At 40.4% G+C, this 16781-nt stretch overlaps 1 protein-coding gene across 1 annotated transcript in view; it reads left to right on the forward strand.

The window, feature by feature from the left end:
• The first annotated feature begins 736 nt into the window (after positions 1-736).
• The window catches only part of cntln (centlein, centrosomal protein), a 115966-nt gene continuing 99921 nt past the window's right edge, over positions 737-16781 (forward strand). The window contains exons 1-6 of the mRNA XM_050043859.1: positions 737-1073; positions 1342-1430; positions 5997-6085; positions 9123-9207; positions 13415-13549; positions 14538-14717. Of these exons, the coding sequence (XP_049899816.1) occupies positions 1350-1430; positions 5997-6085; positions 9123-9207; positions 13415-13549; positions 14538-14717 (570 nt within the window). The 5' untranslated portion in view covers positions 737-1073; positions 1342-1349. The remainder of the gene's footprint in view (positions 1074-1341; positions 1431-5996; positions 6086-9122; positions 9208-13414; positions 13550-14537; positions 14718-16781) is intronic.

Raw genomic sequence — 16781 nt, forward strand, 5'->3', positions numbered from 1 at the left:
GTGAGAGACATGGTCTGATTGAAGGAGGGTGATTTTATGTCAAGTTCTCCTCATAAAACACCACTGGAGTGGTGTTAAATGACATCAAACCATATCCGCACACAATTCATATTATTTTTTAATGCTTCCTGTATGATCAATGTTTTTTGTGGCTGAAATATTGTTAGGCCTTTAGGCTGCTATAGTCCAATAATTTAGCCAACTGTAGCTCTAATCATAGAATTAATAATGACAATAAAAACAACAACAACAATAATAATAATTATTATTACTAGTATTGTTGTTGGTCTTATTGTTATTATTATTATTACTTTCATTATTGTGCTGCTGCTAATACTACTACTACTACTACTAAAAATATAAATAACAACAATAATAATAATAATTAGAAAAATAATAATAGCATTCTAATAATTATTGTAAGGTTAATTTTGGTCTGTCAACTGTTATATCCAAGGGATCCAAAGGTTAATGGGCTAATCTTGTACATAAGATTGGGTTGTAGGATGGTAAAATAAAGAAATTAATAAATAAAAATAATAAATAAATAAATATTAAAACATAAAGGGTGTAAAAAGTATGAAAGGACCACTTGAAACAACAATAAGGACTCCTCATGGTTCCTGTACCCGCTTTAGAGAACCACTGCACTCTCATTCGTATCGCTCTGCCGTACGTCTACTGTACCTGTCGTAAAATGTCGCGCGACGCAGAGGGACCAGCCAGAGAGGGACAGAAACGGAAAACAGCGGGCTCGTTTGAAAGAAGGAAAGCGTTCTGGTAGTTATTGACAACGGTGTGACTCACAGAGGAAGTTTGTTTGTCTTTGTAGATAAGACTACAAATATTACTTTTAATGGATACCGTAACGTCTTTGCTGAGACTCATCCGTTGAAGCACGCAGTGTCGTTGTTATGACATAAAGCGGAAGGCTGTCAACAGCAAACAAGAAGCAGAAAATATGAATGTTTTTTCAGTGGCTAACGTTAGCTAAGATAGCTACAGTAGCGCTGCTGCTGTAAGGCTTCTTCTACAGTGTCGATATCTGCCTGGTTAACAAGTTATCGAAACGGGTAAGAGACAAACTGTGTACATTTCTCTTGAAAAGCGTCCTGTGAGCTTGAATGTGTCACCCAGCGAGTGTGCTGGAGCCATGTTAGCTAACGTCAGATTTAAAGTACAAATCACCTCTCGATATTGCTTTCAAAAGGATTGACTCGATTCCAGACTACAGTGTAAACGCCCATTAAACATGAAGGGGCTTACATGCTGTTAACTGTGTAATCTTTTTATCCACAAGTATCCAGACTGATCTCAGTTGTTATTTCGCTTTATTTTCAGCCTCCAAAATGTCCTCCGAAGACGACTCTCGCGTCCTTGTGTTGGAGGAGCAAGTGAAGAGTTTATCAGATGAGTTAATGCAATGTCAGGTATGTATGAAAGTGTATTCTAAAGATGTGAACACACTGCTGGAGTGTAAGTGGTATCTTTTATCAGAAGAATATGTTTTATAGGGAACACAAATGGTTAAGGCTTGCTTCCTTATAACATGACTTTGCTCTAAAGTAGTGAAATTTATTGAGTGAAATGATGACAGTAAGTTCAAGCAGCTGTTGCTGACAAGTTGAAAATAGTACATGAACTGTTACATTCACATATATGAGCTTTTTATGAGCAAGGACAGAAATATGTTGCTCTTACCAGTGTAAAAAAGATTCTTGGTCATATATTTTAATGGGCTGAGTATGCAGTCACTACAGCAAACGTTTGTGATCTATTTATTAGACTACATGTACATTTTGCAGTTGCCAGCGCCTCTTGCTTTGCAGTACATCCTGTGCAAAGCTTTTTTGTATTTGTCATTTCTATGAGACAGTGACTACTCACATTATTAAACTCCAAACCATTTCCCCTTTTACCTACCATTGTATTTGTTACAACAGATAAAGACCTATGATTCACCTAAGATACGTACAGAGTGAGCCATTGTGTAAGATAATTAAAATAATAAGGGAGATAACAGTGCCTGCTGGACAGTACATTGTCAGCTGTTTTGTTTTAACTTCACTAATTTGAAGTCCTAAAGCATGAATGGTTTTAAGGTTTATGACAAGCAGTTTACAGAAAAGCATATCTACTATCATTAAGTTAGGTATTATTTAAAGATTAATTGATTTTACTAAATTGCGTAAAGCATATTTTAATTGTTGAGCTGTAACTACTGTTAAGGTGCAAAAGTTTGTAAATGACTACACTTTATTTAATTTCCAGCAGACAGTAAACACTGTGCAACACATATCTGTTTCCAGAGTACATTTGAATAAAGTGACCCCCTGTTTTCTTTTTATTCAGATAAATACAAACCCATAGACACAGAAACTGCTCATGAGCAGATATGAGAACCTTTCATATCCACTTTGTGAGTCAGTGATTGAGGGAGGCTGTCCTTGCATACTCACCACCAGGTGGTGCCTAATAACATCAGTGAACTTAGCCCAGCATTTCTCACTTTGCATATTCACAGTACCTTGCTGCACAGGTAGGTAGACAGCTGTGGGGTTCAGCAGATGATGTGTTACACCTGAGTTTTTATTAGACTATAGGTACCACCTGACACATGGGGCAGGAACATTTGTTGTGGTTGAAGAAGTTTGACACCTCCATACCTCCAGACACAAGGCACCCTTACAAACTTCTATAGTGGTGCAGATCCATGCATGCACCGCTGTAATTCAATAAACCATAAAACGTCATGCATTTGCTTCCAATTCGCTGTCCAGAGTATGAATAATTGTCAGCTAAATACGGTAGAACCACTAAAAAAAACACCAATTACAGTCATGTGTGTAATGTGAGCCCTTTTTTACATTTTATAATCAAAAAACGAAAAATCACATGTCTTTTTTTTCCACTTAGATGTTTCTGAAAGTGTTTCCGGTGTCCTATTACGCAAAGATTTTTTTATCATTAGGGGTGTTTGCTCACCTAACAACCCACAAAAAAAATAACAGCAATTGTGCATCACTTATCTATTAATAGCACTGAGTAGACCTTCATCCTGTAAACATTTTGACAAGCCAATAATAGATGGATGGACCTGCACTTGTGTAGCGCCCTTCTAGTCTTCTGACCACTCAAAGCACTTTTACATTACAGAGTCACATTCACACACTGGTGGCTGAGGTTACTGTACAGATTTTTAAATGCACTGTCGCACCAGGAGCAATTTGAAGTTCAGTATACTTCAACATGTGGACAGGAGGAGCCAGGGATCGAACAGCTCATCTTCCGAGTCACAGCACCTCTACACTGTAACATTTGTGTGTTAAATGTGTCTTTCAGTTGTAAAGCACTACATTATGATACTACTAGTTTACCAGTGATACAGTTCCTGCTTATGGAGGAGGAATAATAACAGTAAATACAGGAATAAATAAATTAAAAAAGAATTGAATTTATAAAAGAATTAATAGATGCTGAAATCAGAAAAAATAGATGCATCAATAAATAAAAGAATAGATATAATAATAAATGTTGAAATAAACCAATAAATAATTGTTAAAAAATTAGGCAGGACATAAATAAATATTTAATTTCTCCATTTCTGTACAACTTGGCCTATGTTTATATCTGTATATCTGTGTATGTTAATGAGGTAGGAGGTCCTAACCTCTGTCTAAAGTAGGATTGGTTCAGTAAGGCAAGCTAAACAGTTTGAAGTGATTCCTGGTGAATTTTTCCTGTACATGATTAAGATGCACAATCACCACTGAGAAGTGATTTATTCAGTCACCATGTGTATGAGCCTAAATAGATTCCTGTAAAGTGAGTGATGCTAATGCTAATCAGCAAATTTACCCTGTAATCCCTGTTGGTAGCATTATTTTCTAGAACTGATCATAGCCCGCCCTCTTCACTCGATCATAGCTGAGGTTTCAAGACCGTTTGGTTTGTACGCACATGGAGGGTGAGGGTACACAAGGCCGCAATCTCTTGCTGTGTCCGCATCCCAGAAACAAACAGTCATTTTGTTTTCTTCTTCTTCTTCTTCTTCTTCTACTCCTCCTTCTTCTATTTCCACTTCTTTTTCTTGGAAACCGACTAGAGGTGTGTACACCAGCACCTAGACTGGAGTGTGAAACAAGTGATTATATTTTGTAACTGGAGCGAGCACAGCCAGCGCGCTTGCTATGTGTACATTCTGCACGGTCACGAAAAATGGGCTGCACACGGACGTCCACGTGGACTTGTCTATGCGGACTTTGCAGATATGGGTGAATGACAACATTTACATAAAAGTAGGAAGCAGGCTTAACCAGTCCTGCTTTAACATACTTACACAGAAATGCAGAACTATTCTTTTATTTATGTTCTGTTGAATCATCAACTTTTATTTACTCAATAATTCATTTATTTACGTATTTATTTCAGCATAATTATTATTTTATTCATTATTTATTGTGTGTTTCTGTAATGTTTGTGTATTCCTGTATTTACTTATTCACTTTTTCATTGGTACTTTAGTCATTTTTTGTCCTGTATACCTGCTGCCCCACATTGAACTGACACTGAAGCCATCCTTGGTGGTCTCTTCCAGAGTAGAACATCAGTGATTCTGTCTATCTAATAGGAACCTTTAGTTGTGCAGTGTACTATTTAAATAGTGGCATTTGAATACCACTGATGTCTTAAGTCTCTGGCAAGATGTACTTCAGGACAGCCATTAACTACAAAGAGTCTCATCTGTCGGCCAGCAAATGTTCCTACTAGACCATGCTAATTTTATTAAAATGTGGCTGAATTCCAGTGGCTTCTTTGGTATGTTTAGCCCATGGTGTTTCAGTGTCTCGATTCAAAATGAATAATTCAGCCATCATCAAACACACATGCAATGCATCTTAAAGCATACATATGGCAGAGGAGAGGTCTTGATGAGGGTCCTGATTGAACGCTTGTCTGTGGAACGGCTAATGGCAGCCAAAGGCCAGGCAGAGGGAGACCACCTATTTCAAATCAACCACACTGTTTAATTTCATCGTTAGCTGCATTGCAGGGCTGATTTGGTGAAATCTCTATCCTCATTCACCCTGCTCCTACTCTGTATACACACACACATACACTTACGCACAGATGCATACAGAGACAGAGATCTACAGTCCTTCCACTTATGTGTTCAGCTCATGGTCTTATCAAGGTCTGCTTCTGCCATTTTAGTAAATAATTGATTAGACACTTTTGAAAAGGGGGTTAAAATTCATGTACTAATTGGAGACCAGTAGATTCCAGTGGGAGGGATGACTTTTATCTTATGATGATGTGAACATAATTTATCAGATAATTTTATATTAAGTCGATTTGGTATAATTCTGTCTTTTAATGTCAGAAAATGTAGTTTTTAGATGTCCCTCATTAAATGTAATGTAGCTTAAAAATGTTTGAAAAAACAGCGAGACAATTTGAATTGGAAATGTGTCAGGGGCTGGCTGGGTTTTTCTACTTGAAGATGACTCTCTCTGTCATCAGTTTTGAGTTTCTTTGGGGCTAGTTACTTGGGAACTGCAGTGGAAAACATATCTGGAGCGCAATTGATTAATAAAGAAAATGCAAGCTCGACTGCTGTGTTTTGATTTGGATCCCAGCTCTCCCCAGTCATGAATAGTGCATAATGACAAGTGTCAATGCTGGCTCCCCTTGAGTCGAAGGTCACATCTTAGCGATGAAAATTCCTGTTAAGATAGGATCGTGATTAGAGAGGGCAGGCCAAATCAAAAACTATTTTGTACAAGATAGTTAAATAATTGATCGACTACCCCTTCTGTCGTATGCTAATGTCATCGAGCATGCTATTTATTTTTTTTGTTTTTCAGCGAGAAAAGCTGAGATGTGCTGTGGCTTCTCATGTAGGCCTCACTGCATTTTGAGACAAACTTATCAAAGGCTATTTATCTCAATTAGGAAAAACAGCTGTTGACTCATTGAATCCTTTATTTTCACAGGCAGACAAGGAGTTTGTGTGGTCCCTATGGAAACGCCTGCAAGTGGCAAATCCAGACTTGACCCAGGCTGTCAGTTTGGTGGTTGAGCGGTGAGTAGATTCATATTTCAAATTGCTACCTGAGAGGCTCAATCGCTGAAAATTCCTTTATCTCACAAGTGAAGAGAAATATGTGTGAAAGTCGTTCAAGGGGTGTTTAAGGCACCTTGGCCATTCTACTGGGGTTACGATGGAATCTGGTGCAGATGCTGATTTAAGCCTTCTTATCCCCGGTCTAGCAGTTCAACCATGGAAACCCTTTTAATGAAAACACTCCTCCTCCGCCGCACCCATTCTGGACAGTTGAAACACTCCTGCCAAATACTTGTCTTTATCGGATAAATTGTGAGATTGAATATGACCTCTTTTGCAGGGTGGCTAAGCTACACCAAACACAGTGGCATGGGAACTTTCAGAAAAGAACAGAGGTTCAGGCCTTTTCACAGCTGATGCACACAGTCGGATAAATTAAATATATTCCTCCTTGTTAAGAAAAAAACACTGGACTTTAAATTATCTTTGATGCCGGCATCACTGCAGTTTGAACATTGGTTGTTTTTACAAATTACATATATGTTAAAATGAAAGATTTGTTTGGCCTTTGCACATAAAGTCTGTTTTATTTTTTTCTATGTGTGTTTTTAATCCGTCATCAGATAAAAATTGTTGCACAGAAACCTTGCGCACTGAGTCTGATGTGTTTTATTGTTCTATTTGTGCAAAAATTCACAATACAAGGCAAAATGATATTTGCTCCCCTGCCTCTCCACACCAGAGGTACACTGACTGTTGACACTCTTGCATTTGGCACCATGAATATCTGAAGGGGCTGAGCTGTCCTCCCTCTCTGTCTCCACACTGTTGCTCTCTCTTTCTTTCTGCGTGCAGTCTTCATCCTCTATTACATTCTTCTCCTTGTCACCACCATCCACATGAATATCACTATCTGACCTGTTGAAAGTTAGCTATCTGAGTTATGAAATGATACTGTGCGCCCCGTTTCTCCCTCCTGTTGCAGATGTATGTGTCCTGCAGGCTACGCCAAATTTTCTTCACTGCTTCTTGGTCAAACAATTCTCTAAAGGCTTCTGACAGATGCGAAAAAAACGTAGAAAATCAAACCTGTTTCGAAAACTTTAATGAGTTTTTGGAGTTCTGGAGTCAATTTGTAAACATGATTGACACAACATGAGGTCAAAGTCATTTTTAAACGTGCGACAACTTTGGATAAAAAATATGGACTTGTTGTGCGAAGCCTTTAGACTAGTTTTACTGACTTTTTTCCTTTTGAGGATGATTTTTTTCCTATCATGATTGCATATGAAGTACATTTTGAGGTTTCTCAGTTGATAGTAGACCTTTAATAGGGGTTAAACACAGTGCAGCAGCGTGCAGAGAGTTCCTCAGTACCTGTGCCTCTCATTCCTTCTCCACACCCTCTTCAGTTCCTTTACAGCCCCATAGGAAACCCATCAAAGTATGTTGGTCCGCTGAGACTCGAGGGGGAACATGCACCCAGAGAGTGCATGTGTATTGTATCACCTGATGCGCAGGAGGATATTGACATGGTAATTGTGTCGACTCCAGTCAAGCGCTGGTGCCCACTGGGAACCGCCATTCAGCCTCCCCTCCCCTTCCTGTGTGGATCTTGTAGAGTGATTGGTTGGTTGCTCAGGACATGGTGAACACAGCCCAATATACAAGGAGATGTAGCTAGGCTAGCCTGCGTTCCAGCTCCTCCAGGGACGCCAGATACTTATTTCAGTGTCTGCCAGGGGAGAGGGCTGATCAGAAGAGGCGAAGAGGCGAGAGAAAAGGCCGCACAGATGGGAGGTGTAGAAGGAGCAAGTGATGAGTGGAGGGAATGGGTGGCCCCTGGTGGCCTAAAGCAGTTGAAACAAACAGGTCCCCAATTGATGCCTTGTGTTTGTCTCCCTAAAAGTTCATTATGATAAAAGAGGTGCTCGTGGGCTAGAGAGAGAAGTTCAGAGTTTGTTGCAGCAGCAGTTTCCTTTTTATTCACATTGATAATACTTTTCTTAAAGAGTAGTTCTCATAAAGATCCTCTAAAAAAGAATATGAATTGCCCATCTGTAAAGTGATCTTCTTTATTTGTCAAGTACCACAGGTGCACAAAGAATTTGACATTGATAGTAGACCATTAGGCAGCTTGGATATTGGCCTTCTCAACTGCCATCGGCCTATCAGCAAATAAGAAGACATTTATCAGTGGCAGCAGCCGATACTTTTCCGTTGTGTCACATCAATTTTGCACAGGCTAAAAGGCAGGGCTCAAGACTAACGGCATCCTGTTCTCGCAGTGACAATAGAAAACGTGTTTGGGACGAACAGAGATCTTACCCAGAATGCTTCGGGATGGAAGGATACAGTAAACTCACTAGCACCCTATCATTTCCCTGATGACGCTACATTATGAACAACAAATCTGTGTCAACATTGGCAGGCTGAGCGCTTGTAAACGTTAGCTGTTAGCAGCTGGAGGCCAGGACTAACTGCTGTTGGAGGCTGCATTGAGTTCCGTTACGATGCGTTCAAGCTCTATTCAGTAAAAATGAGTGTTTGGTGAAGGTTAATTATGAAATTCTAATGATGTGTTGAAATGCAATCTTATAAAATGTAGTTTTGGGCCATAAACTTGAAGAAAAATACAGTGGAAGAAGAACTGTATTGTTGTTTTGAGAGCAATATAAAATAGAAATTAGAGAGAAAATTATGATGTATTATAGATATGGTAAAAAGGCCATTAAAGCAGTTTTGTTGTTTGTTTTTCATTTGAGGGACTGTTATTTTTATGTTTTGAGTTTGTGCTTATTCAAAGATAGTGTGATGAAGGACTGAATGACTTTTTAACAGTTCAGTTATTTTTTTATAATGAAGATTTCTTCTTGTCCCTGGCACAAAGGGGGGAATAAATAACAACAACAACAACAACAACAACAACAACAACAACAAAAAATCCATCAGCTATTGGCCAAACTGTTATTTTAAACTGGTAGCAACCCAGAATTTCACAATCAGCACATTGCTTATTATAGATGATTATTTGTTTTTTTCTTTTCTCAAATAGTGAGAAACACAAAGCTGAGATCAAGGACAGGAAAGTGTTGGAGATCCTACAGTCCAAAGACTACAAGATACAGGAGCTGGAACAGGTACAGTACAGTTTGATCTGACCGGCTGTAACTTTCTGTGCCCAGCAAATTTCTGTTCGATCTCGGACACATTAATGGAGTGGGGTGGGGTGGGGGGGGGGGGCATTAAACCATATCTGACATATTTACTTGATTAGACCTGATTAGAGAATTTAGCAAGGAGTTTNGGGTGGGGGGGGGGGGGGGGGGGGGGGGGGGCATTAAACCATATCTGACATATTTACTTGATTAGACCTGATTAGAGAATTTAGCAAGGAGTTTAGTGTTTATTCTTAGTTTTCTTAGATGTCAAGTGAAGTAAAATTTGTGTGTGTGTGTGTGTGTATGTATACATATTTATATATGTATGTATTTTAACTGAACACCTCAAACTCCTTCTCTCTCTTACCTGCTTCCTTTTGAGCTGCCCCCCTGAGCAATATGTCTTGATGGTATGATGGCTGACAATAATGACATCACTAATGTAATTTACTCCAAATCATCATCCCTTCACTGAAGCATCTGTCATTCTCCTTCATTAGCGTCCCTCATCCAGAATCGTGTTCGTTCCTAATGAGACTGGCTGTAATGGAGTCATCAGCTTGCCAGTGTTTTTTTTTTACATCGCCCTCCTCAGCCATCTTAACTCAGGTCCAGTCGATACGGTAGCTATAGTATTAACTCATAGGAGCATAAGATATGTGATTACGTCTAACTTTATTCCAGTGCATAAAGGCAGTGCAACCAGCAGACACAGTGCACTTTTCCTAACAGGTTTCACGCAGAGGCATTCCTTCAGTACTGCCGTGAACACGATTGGACATACAGTAAAAAAAACAAAAACAAAATAAACAAATGCAAAGACAGTACTGGATCACAGTTTTTGTTTACAGTAACCTCTGGCTAGAAAATCCCTGCATCACATACATTAAATGTAACAGCGCTTAGCAAATGCTGCCTCAAGTGGTTTGTCTTTCGCCACCCATAAAATGGCCCACCCAGAAAATTAATATCAGTTTAGTGTACTTTATATTTAGAATATTCTCACAGCTTGTCCTTGCCGTCAGACAGCCCTTTCTGTCATTATCTCAAAACCACCAGACTCCAATTACAAAAGTTTTACTAATTTTACTAAGCATAATACAGGAGTTGCTGGTCTACTGCTACCTCGATTGATTAAAGGTTTAAGGAAAGGCAGAGAAAATATTCTGAATAAAGCACACACTTAAACTGATATTTATTTTTTAGGTGGCTAAAATATGTTTTACAGCAGCCCCCCTCCACAGCAGCTCATTGCTTAGCTTCTGTGCTGGTAGATTTGGTTTATCAAAGACGCTAGAAAAGCAACACAGTATAAAAAATTGGCACAACAAAAATGTCAAATAGGTCGGACCACTACGATTAGCTACATATACTGCTGAAATCATCAATAGAAATCAAGTTTGCCGATTTCACATACTATGTCAGCAATTAAAATCAAATGCCATTTGTGTACCCTGAAGTGATTGTTGTTGTTAGGGCGATGTCACTTGGATTCGGCCTATTAAGTTTAGTGAAGTGCGATGAATGAAAAGTGCCCTCACACATGTAAAGGCTTGTTTCATTAAAAACTGTTTAAAGTTATAATGTATAATAGTGTTAACAGTGCTATAAAAAACATTTCCTCCAGTGAGTCACATTTGCAACCAACCTTGTGCGCTAAGAGTTGTAATAATTAAGTTATTCAGTCATTGAATCATCGCTCATATTCCAAAGTAGTTCAAAAGTATGTGTAATAGTGTAATCCTACCTACGTCTAATCAGCCAATCTGATTAATTCTAAATTGGCTTTCACAGAAAAGCCCATAAAAGTATGAATGAACTCTTCTGTTTTTCATATATGCTTCTGTTTTCTGTGCTCCCCTTTTAAACTGTTGGTAATGAAACTTACTGGTTATATGAGAACCTCATTAAAAGCACTGAGCTCTGTGCTGTGTCATTCGGCCCTCTGACAGTCATCATCTCGTCCACAGTCTTGAGCCATACACACCCAAATAGTGATTAATTGGTTTTTCCTCTTTTTTTTTTGGAGATGTGATGGTCCACTGAGTCCACACAGGATCTTACACTCCTCTTAATATCTCCACTCTCCAACTTTGATGATGTTTTTTTTTCTTCCCCAGTCCTCTTTTTTTTCTTCCACCTCTTTCTCTATATGCTTTCCCTCGCTGCTCCTTTCCATTTTTGTAACATAATTAGCTTTCATTTTTGAACTGCATTGGGAATTTTCAAATGCTAATCTTTCTGTCCTAGACCTCTTAACTTGGCGGAACCCCCCTTTTTTTCTCCTCTATCAATTGAGCACTACTGGGGTTCAGATTGTTCTTGCCTACCTCATTATCAACGTTTGAATTTATTTTCTGCTCTCCAGTATAAATCTCTATTAAAGCCCCTCTGTTCTTAGCACAGAGAGCTAGGAGTAGTGAGGAACGCTAAATCCACTATCTGGATATATCTGAGCGATTTCCCTCAACATGGCAATTAATTGCATCCCAGAGCACAGTGTTATTTGAGAGGAGGGTGTACCCACAGAAGGCTGTGGATTACCAGCCAATGCCAAACCCCAGCTGATGCAGTGTTAAGAGGCCAGCCTCCTCCTACTAACGCCACAAAGGCTGCCAAAAACCATGAAGTGAACATATACCAGCATCAAAAGTAAATGGTCATCAAAAAGATTGTACCGTTTCTGCTGGCCTCTGGTTTAACCAACCTTGCAAATGATTAAATAGATCATCACGAAGGTTTATGATTTATTTATTTATTTTATTTTTTTTTAGATATTTTTTGGGGCATTTTTTAGCCTTTATTTGATAGGACAGACAAGTGAAATGGGGGGAGAGAGAGAGAGGGAGTGACATGCAGCAAAGGGCCACAGGCTGGAGTCGAACCCGGGCCCCGGGCCGCTGCGGCAACAGCCTTGTACATGAGGCACCTGCTCTACCACTAAGCCACCGACGCCCCAGGTTTATGATATTTTTTTACTCAAAATTGGCACATCTTATTAGCATGTGGTAGCTTTCTGTTTAGAGCTGTGGATTAACCAATATGTGAATTGACAGATAATGAACCAGTAACTCTTTTGATAATTGATCAATTGTAATTTTCTAAACAAAAATGCCAAAATATTGGTGTGTCCTGTTTCTCAAATGTGAGAATTTGCTGCTGTTTCTGGCCATAACATTATTATCTCCGCCAGTCGTAAACCTGGAGGAGATCATGAGCTTGATTGTGTGTGTGTGAGTGTGTGAATTATTGACTGCTGACTCCTCACTCCTCTTAACCTGCTTGCAAGGACTGTAAGTCAGTAATAAAATTGCGTAGCAAAAGCATAGAGCAAAAGGCAAACACAAAAATCGGCGCGGCCAAAAACAAGAAGCCTTACCTAGTCTGTCGAAGGCCACATTTTGGCCTTCGTCGTGGCTTGACATCCATAGACAAGTTAAATCTATATCCGATATGTTATGATCCACTAAAGTTAGGTGATATGGGAAAAAAAGTTGTTAGTGTTATCTTTGTTGCCATCTTGACTGTAAGGGAGCCGGGAGGGACCATTCCACTGGGCGCAGCTACACATGAATTGTCTAGAGTGTCTGCAATCAACTCTGGCAGCTGCACCCAGAACAAGGCCACCTGACAGAGATCTGAACTCTACTAAATGCACTTTTTTAGCTGTAAAAAGAATATGTTTGGGTTTCGGATTGTTGGTGAAGACATTTACTGACTTCACCTTGAGCTCTAGGATATTGCGATCAGCATGTTTCACTGTTTTCTGATGTGCTATAGATCTAACAATCATAAGTTTCAGCCCTATTTCTGTTGCAACATGCTCAAGGGTAATAAATAATCATAGATTTTTTATTTTTAACACTCTTTTACTTAATATTTACAGATATGGTTTTGAGCAGTGAGGCTTAATACCTGGTTATTCCGATCCTCATCAGGACACAGTCCAGTGGCCAGAGTAGGGTATTCAGGAGAATTACAGTTGATTGTTGGGTCTTATTCCAAGGTCATCAAATGCTGGCGCTTTGGGTTGGTGGTTCAGTCCGAAAACCAACGCAAAGCATCTGTATTTTTCCAGACTCGCCCAAGCCACCTTTAAATCCATAATGTAATCTTTTTTTCTCTCTTTCTTTCTCTTTCTCTGTGTCGCTCTCTGTCTTTTTTTCTGTCTCGCTGTCTGCCACAGAAAGTGACAGGGCAGCAGCAGGAGATTAACAACTTGGTACACAGGAGGACGACAGTGGACGAGGAGAGTGCCCTAATGAAGAAGGAGCTGACAGCTCTGCGTGAACAACTGGTCAATAACAGTCAGGAACTTAAGGTTGGTGGAACAAATTTTCCGTGGCAGTCTGGGCCTTGGAGTTGAAAAGTCTCTTTTCTGTGTGACACTGAGAACGACAAGTCCCCCGTGGCTATAGCCACAGGCATTTGAATCATTTAGAAGAGAAAGAGGATTGCTAAGCCCTCCTGAACACAATCTCTGTGTCTTTGTGTCTTCTTCTCTCGCCTTTCACCCTCACTCTGTCTCACCCTTTCTTGCTTTTAGCTTTCTTTCGTGCTACTGACAACAGAGAATACTTAACAGCTGGAAAGTGTGTGTGAGCGCGTGTGTGTGTCTGTGTGTGCGTCTGTGTGTGTGTGTGTATGTGTGTGAGCGAGAGAGAAAGGGGGAGAGAAAGGGAAAGCAGGTTGTTAACTTGCAGATAAATACTTAATGACTGCTTCAGTGGGGGAAAGTGAAAAGTGTGCATGTGATGGTGTGGCTTCTCCCTAATTATGCTTAGTTGGGACCTGGCTATGATTAATTGATAAAGGAATGGTCCTTACACAGTCTTGGTGAGGTCTCATGGCGAGAAATTGTGGGGGACAGCATCAAAAGAGACCTAGGTTGAGTCTAATGGGTCTTGCAGCAAGCACCATTCTCATTAGGAGCCTGTCATTAAAGCCGACACACTGGCCCCTGTACCTGCATGAGCCCAGCTCTTGCGGCACGTCTCGGCCCACGCCAGCCAACATCTGGCCGCGTGGGTCCAGTCATACGGCACAGGTGACCTTGGCCAATCAGCAGCCCATGCAGGGGGCTCCCGCAGCAAAGCCGGTCCACTGTTTACATATTCATTTCAGCCTCAACCCCATGGGTTGCTTCTCTTTTTGTACTTTTCCATCTTTCCTTTTCTCATTTTCTCAGTTTGAATCACTACTTTTTCTATTTCTCTCCTTCCGTCACCATTGTTTATTTGGCCCTCATGACCCCCCACTCTCCTCTTTACACACACACACACACATACACACACATGTCTCTTATCCAGGAAATGAAGATGGAGTGTCGGAGAAAAGAGGAGGAGGAGCGGCAGGTGGTGCGGGCTCTAGAGGAGGAGAAAGAGGGATTAACTTCCCGCTGGGCCGCCCTGCGAGCTGACCTGGAGGAGAAAGAGAGGCAGGCCAACAGCCAACGAGACCAGAGGGATGCCGCACAGGCCAGAGTCAAGGTATGAACATGGGGACAAGTCCATTCAGACACACATACAAACACAAAGTTGTGTGGGAAGGGCCCCATCCTCAAGCTTTCCCTTTCTTCTGCAGACCTTGAACTCTCTGATCCCTCATACCCTTTCCTCCTCAGCATGTGAATATGAAAAGATCTCTGTAGCAAAGCACACCATTTAAATATGCAGGGACTATATTCAAAGGAAGGAAAAATTATGATTCAACATGGGGGAGACAGATCTATCTTGGTTGGGGTGAAAAATGAATTGAGCTGACCACAACTGAAAGGAACTTTTGTGAAGTCATTTGCTTGTGTGGCTGCAAGAGTTTGTAGTTGTTGTGAGTCATTCATTTTCCCCCAAATTATGCAAGCAGCTAATTTTCAGAAGCTGTTCATTGCTCCAGTTGTCCGTATAAATCAATGCCTCCCATCTCTGTAGACATGAGACATACAGTGATTAGACAGTGACAGCAGTGCTGCTATTAAAACATTCAACCAATCAAGTCACAATCAAAGTCCATTCGCATTTCAACCTGCCGACTCTTACCATCCCCTTACAGATATCCACTGCCTGCCAATATTTGAGTCTCAGTACATAGTAGCAGCACACATTCTCCCCCCCTTATAGACTAATCGTTATGAAACATATTGCTACGCTAGTCAAATGGAGTCAGACAGAAAGTCTTGAATAAGTCAGGGCTGCAGAGTAATTACACTTGGACAGGATGGAGCCCAGCAACTAGTCTATGCACATCCATCACAGCCTAAGACACTCCACCTGTTCCTCATTTTTTGTATCATACATTGATTTGAGAGATGGAGATGGAGAACATGGGCTGTGCAGTGGATACATCATGCCAATTTGTTTTACATAGCAAAGTTTTGTACAGGAATTTGGAATTTAATCCAGGGCATGTTGAGATCAGATACACCTGCAGGGGGTGGACAAAATGAAAGGGAGCCCTAAAGCTAGCGGAGAATTATTGATCCTCCTTATTATATTTACTTATGTAAACACTTACGGAAATACCTGCTTGACAGTACAAACTTTGTTTTAAATAAATGACATTAACAGTCTCATTAAATCATAAACATCAGGGTCAACAATAAGGATTGCCTGATTGCCCGGGGAAAGTAAAATTCCACATCGGGCATGTGGTAAGAAAGAATTGAACACATGTTTTTTTCCAGAGCTGATGATGGAAGTAGCGAAGGAGTGAGCCATACTGCTTCCTTCTCATCTCTGTTGAGAGATGCACATGTGCATAACTGAGCGGGCACTTGCGAGAAAATGGTGGAGGGCGGAGACAAAGTCTATGAGCTGAAGTGCAAGTAGGCATTTCAGTTACCTTGGAAACAGGAGTTTATTTGGGTGTTGTTAGAGGACGTGGGCAAAACTCCAATTGTGTATTGCACAGTTTGCCACACGTTTGAAGGCAAGGTGGGCTAAACGGAATTGTTTTTCAAAGTTTCTGAAAATGTCACAACATGACCATAAACTTAAGTATCTTTATTTGATAACTGCTAATAAATAAAACTATTTGCATAGAGGCAAGTAAAAATTGACTTTGGGCAAGTAGATTTCTGACCCACTTGCCTGAAAACCCCAAAACATTCATCTTAAACCCTGAAACATGAGTTTTCCTGCAGGGTAACCTTAGTCCACTGTACTGTCCACTGTTTTTCTTATCCTCCCCATGTAGAGACACCAAACAAACATGATTGCCGTTTTATGTGCTCTACGTGTCATGGCATCTTTTCATGTCCTTTCTTGTGATTTCCGAAGACTAATTAATTTTGCATATGGTTAATTCCTGCCCCATGAAAGGCTGTTTAATTACATTTAATTCATCTAGGTTTGGGGACCTTTGTGTGTTCTTATTAAGAAAAAGCTGTCACTAGTGTGTCGGCTTTAATGACCTTGTCGAGACCTGCTGCACAGCGCAGTAGCAGCAGCTGCAGTCCTACGTCAGTGTCTCTCCACTGGATCTGTGTAGCCACAGTGCTGCTGTGCACTCAGATGTGTTTTGACAGTGGTTACAGCCCAATGCACCAGTGAAGTTAC

Source organism: Epinephelus moara, chromosome 5 (assembly GCF_006386435.1).
Source record: "Epinephelus moara isolate mb chromosome 5, YSFRI_EMoa_1.0, whole genome shotgun sequence".
Lineage (NCBI taxonomy): Eukaryota > Metazoa > Chordata > Actinopteri > Perciformes > Serranidae > Epinephelus > Epinephelus moara.